The sequence below is a fragment of the Nuphar pumila genome, chromosome 16 (genome assembly GCF_984573655.1).
Source record: "Nuphar pumila chromosome 16, dmNupPumi1.hap1.1, whole genome shotgun sequence".
Lineage (NCBI taxonomy): Eukaryota > Viridiplantae > Streptophyta > Magnoliopsida > Nymphaeales > Nymphaeaceae > Nuphar > Nuphar pumila.
The window spans coordinates 80,914,694-80,919,703 of record NC_143264.1 but is presented as its reverse complement, the minus strand read 5'-3'; the positions used below and the strand labels follow the sequence as shown (position 1 = coordinate 80,919,703).

The window sequence follows — 5,010 nt, the reverse complement described above, 5'->3', positions numbered from 1 at the left end:
AATTCTCTATTTCAATCCAACTTACCCTTGATTCTTGGGTCTCTCTCTCTCTCTCTCAGCGTACATATGGAGTCAAGTTGGGGATACTCCCCAATCAATCAGATCTCTAATATTTAAAAAAATATTTTGATGCATTGTAATATTGCCAAAAGGCATCATTTTTTAAAAACAGGATATTCTCAAAATATCATTCACTGATAATATTGAATTTTACCATCATATTAATACATCAAAAACAATTTTCATGTTTTTATACTTTCATATATTTTTTACTTTTAATTTGTGGATATTTCTCAATATTTTGTCAAAAGTCAAAATTTTAAATTTTAATCTATTGTTGGATTTTCATGATCTACAATTTCAAGAGTGAGAGATTTGTGAAATTGATTGACAGCGTGACCATAACTGAACCAACCATCTGATTCAACTCTTGCTTGATCAATCCAACTTACCCATGGTTGTTGGGACTCTCTCTCTCTCTCTCTCTGCATATGGACCAATCAGATCTGTAACATTTTGAAAATATTGCAATGCATTGTAATATTGCCAAAAGTCATCATTTTTTAAAAACAATATATTCTCAAAATATCATTAGCTTTAATAATATTGAATTTTATCATCATATTAATATGACAAAAACAAATTTCATGTTTCTATAGTTTCATATTTTAACTTTTAATGTAAATATTTCTCAATATTTTCTCAAAAATCAAAATTTTAAATTTTGATCTATTGTTGGATTTTTATGATCTACAATTTCCCAAGAACTAGAGATTTGTGAAACTGGTTAACATAGCCTGATCATAACCAAACCAGTTGTCTGATTCAACTCTTGCTTGATGCATATGCAGTTGGTTGGACAAGGACATAACAAAAAAGGATCCAATCTCTCACATATGATGTTAGGTTATCTATGTTGATCTTAGCTGTGCACTTGATGTATTTGGATGGCCAGCATCAGTCCATATCAAAGCGAGAATATGGACTTATCATAACCGTTGGTTGGACGGCTAGATTTGAGTGTAAATGGATCCCATCATATTCCTGATGATGAAATCCTTTCCAACCTCATCATCACTCTTCACTGAACAAGTTGCCTTTGATATACAAACAAAGTAATTTTTCCCCCAAATAAATCAACAAAGTAATTTTTCCCCCAAATAAATCAACCTTTAAAATACAAATTTTGTAACATCATATGGTTGAAAATATCAAACTGCCATGTGCCTGATTTTTCTTTATTCACTCCCAAAATCAAGACCAAGAGCAATAACAAACGGTTAGGATTTTTTTTTCTTTTTTCCTTTTTTTTTTATAAAGAAGAGAGTTGAAAAGATCAACCAAGAAGACAGCTAATGTTATGTCACCACAGTGTCCTGATATTGATTCTCCACCGTTGATTAAACGGAGCAATAGCATGGTAAACTCACTAGTCGATCCCAACGGCAGCAGGCCGTGAGGTGCTGTCAGAGCGGGGTGAACGTATCCGCGTTGAGGTAGGATCAACGGTTGAGATTCAATATCACCAACCTCTGAGGATGCCGAACATGATCAGATCCCTAGTGAATGTATATATTGAGACCTGAGAGACAGAGACAGAAACTGCTTCGCTCCCCCTTTGATGGGAGGCTCTTAACGCTCGAAACTCCCGTTTTTCGTTTCCTTGCCTCCCCCTCGGAAGAAAACAACGATGATGGTGCTCGATACAAGGCAAAAATCGAGAATTTCGGAGATTTTCCAGTTAGAAGGAACAAAAGAACGGTGACCAACATGGGGATTCAGCCCGACGAAGACGTAGTTCTCATTAGAAATGGCCGCAAGGAAGGAGATCCCACCATCGTCACCGTCAATTGCCCGGACAAAACTGGACTTGGATGCGATCTCTGCAGTATAATTCTGCAATTTGGCTTGAGCATTACTCGAGGAGGTGACTTTTTTTTACTCGGTTTTCTTCTTTGTGGGTATCCCAAAATCGGTCGGTTTTTTTATAAAAAAGGGATTTGTTGGTGTTGTTCTTAGACGTTTCGACCGACGGGAAATGGTGTTACTTGGTTTTCTGGGTGGTTCCCTGGCCTCTCGGGCGGCCTGTAAGGTGGAGCAATCTGAAGAAGCGCCTCTTGTCCGCGTGCCCTTCGTGCTCGTCGGCCACTTCTCTGTATCTCCGGCAAGAAATTCCGGCGAAACCGTCGGAAGTTTACATGCTGAAGCTCTGTTCCTTGGACCGGAGGGGTCTTCTGCATGGTAATCTTGTGTTTTGTTGTCTGTTGGTTCTTCTTTTCTTAGTTTTTTCTTTTGCTCGTTTTGTTGTTTACCCTGTTTGTTTCAATCCGAGAGCAGATGTTAGCCAGGCTCTCTGTGAGCTTGAGCTCTCCATCAGAAAAGTGAAGGTCTCAACTACTCCAGATGGGACGGTTATGGATCTCTTCTTTGTAACAGATAGCAGGTTTGGCCTCTTTCTTTACAATCCATGGACATTTTATCCTGTTTAGGCATATGGTTTTGCGGCTCTTTAAGAATCTTGTCATGCTACCTTAGCCAAGTCGTATATGATGCTAAAGAGGCTATGACTGCCCTCTCTCTTTTGTGCCCCTGGATCTATCTGAAAAAAATTAATTTGATGCTCAAATGGGCTTCTTTATGATGTGGGTATTTGAGTTCATTGACCTCTTAGAGAGGGGATCTTAATGTCGTGCTTCTCAATCCATGCCAAATAGAATGTTAAAGAAACTGTAGCTGTCTCCCGCAAGGGCTCCGCTCATCTGGTGCAAATTTCACCAAGTTGATGGGACATCACAAGTTCAAAACCTACGGGTGGCATCCCTTACCGTAAGGTCAAAGCTGGGGGTGGGCAAGGAGGACCTCAACGGTTTTTTTCCGAACTTTTCTTTTGCAATCAAGTTTGAATAATTACAAATGGTCTTCCTTATGATGTTTGTATTTTGAGTTTGTTGAAAAGAGATCCTTATAGATCTCAATTCATGTCATCTAGTGTTAGAGATACAGTGGCTGTCGTGTTTTCTGGATATAATTGTATTTTAACCAAACTCGAATGCCAAAGCAACGGTTGATAAACAAGCATGACACTCATGCATGCAGGTGCCATATGGTTGGATTAAGTTTTCATGCTTAAGTTTCTGTTTTTGGCAGGGAATTGCTCCACACAGAAAGGAGGAGGGCTGAAACATGTGATCACCTAAGAAGCGCTTTGGGAGGATACATGATAAGTTGTGAATTGGAATTGGTTGGTCCAGAGATGGGCATTTGCCAACAAGCCTCTTCATCTATTTTCTCATCTTCAATCACTGAAGAAACATTCAACAGAAATCGGAGTGCAGATGCTATTGTTTCGATTACCATAGATAATTCAATTAGCCCGTCTCACACGGTTGTTCAGATCCTCTGTTTTGATCATAAAGGCCTCCTGTATGACACCATGAGGACTATGAAGGATTGCAATATACAAGTGCGTTACGGGAGGTTTACTTCAAATGAGCATGGTAAGTGTGAGGTAGAGTTGTTCATAATGCAGGCAGATGGGAAGAAGATCACTGATTCGGAGAAGCAGAAGGCTTTGTGTTCCAGGTTGCGGACAGAGGTGCTTCAGCCTCTACAAGTGAAGGTGGTGAGTAGAGGGCCTGATGTGGAGCTTCTGGTTGCCAATGTGGTCGAATTATCTGGCCGGGGTCGGCCATTGGTATTCTATGATATCACCCTTGCTCTCACAAAGCTCAAGATATGCATCTTCTCTGTATGTCTTCTTTTCCCTTACTCTTTCTTTCTCTGTTTGCTGAACATGTCAACACATACCCCATTTGAAGCATCTTTATTGTGGCTGCACCTTGTTGTGCAAGGTGTACTTGTGAAGATGCCATTGTTTTAAGCATTGGATACTTGTTTTTGCACAAAATAGCATACAATGATGTCCTACCAGTGCTTAAAAAAGCGCTGCTACTAATGGGTGTTTAAACTTGTGCCAAGAATCATAAGTTGTTTCAAATAAGGTCCCTGCTCTTTCTTTTCATCTTATGCTTTCCATACTAATCTCCTAATACACCATCCCAGGCTGAAATCGGGAGACACATGATTGGCAATCGAGAGTGGGAGGTCTACAGAATCCTCCTAGATGATGGCCATGGAAAGAAGATTGAGGAGGAGGTGAGGAAAATGTTGATGGGATGGTATTAAGTCAACCTCAGAAGTGCAAGGCTGGATATAGAAACTATGGTTGCGGGACTGATGTTGGGGAATCGTTGAGAAGTTCATGCAGATAGAGATGTAACATAATGGCTACGTGTGTATATAGTGCAATGTGTGTGTATTTTTTGTACAATTGCAACTGCCTGTCCAAGGGACCAACCATAGTTACCAGGAAGCGAAATGGATACGAGAGCTGTGTGTAAAGTGAAAGCGGGGAAGTGAGTGTTAAAAAGTAGCATGAAGCGTGAAGCAGGATTTGTTGTGAAAGCGATTGTAGAATTGTGTGAGAATATAAAAAAGAAATGAGAAGGAAACATGGAGGAAATAAGGGAGAAACCTGCAGGAAGCGAAAAAATAAAATAAATAATAACATGAAAAACACAAAAAAACGAGAAAGCGAGGGTGAAACACAAGAGAAGCAAGTGGGAAACGAAAGAAATACAAAATGGAAGCAATTTGAGAAGCAAGTGTGAAGTATGCTTCCCACAAATAAGATGTGAGTTTCTCTTTGGGGAAAAGTGGCGCTTCCCACTTAAGAAACACGCTTCCCCCGATCCCCTAGGAAGGCGCTTCTAGTAATTGTGGGTTCAATAAGGCAATGTGGCTTAATGTCTCCCACCTCCCATGAAAAACAAACTAAGTGCTATGTCGCAAGGATACTCCAACCATTCTAATTTTAATAATGGAAAATGACTGTACTATTCTTGCAAAATAGGACTGTGGGAATCAATGAATGAACCACCAAGTCATTATTTATGGATATAAATTTGTATTTAACAGCACAGACACATCTCACCTACGCCTAAGCTCGAG

At 39.8% G+C, this 5,010-nt stretch overlaps 1 protein-coding gene across 1 annotated transcript; it reads left to right on the top strand.

Moving 5' to 3' along the window:
- The first annotated feature begins 1,610 nt into the window (after positions 1 to 1,610).
- On the top strand, positions 1,611 to 4,330 carry LOC149813814 (ACT domain-containing protein ACR10-like). Its single transcript, XM_089991515.1, has 5 exons — positions 1,611 to 1,927; positions 2,020 to 2,241; positions 2,338 to 2,443; positions 3,148 to 3,748; positions 4,063 to 4,330. Exons 1-5 carry the CDS (start codon positions 1,771 to 1,773, stop codon positions 4,183 to 4,185), a joined length of 1,209 nt encoding a protein of 402 aa, XP_089847641.1. The 5' UTR covers positions 1,611 to 1,770; the 3' UTR covers positions 4,186 to 4,330.
- Positions 4,331 to 5,010: the final 680 nt, after the last annotated feature.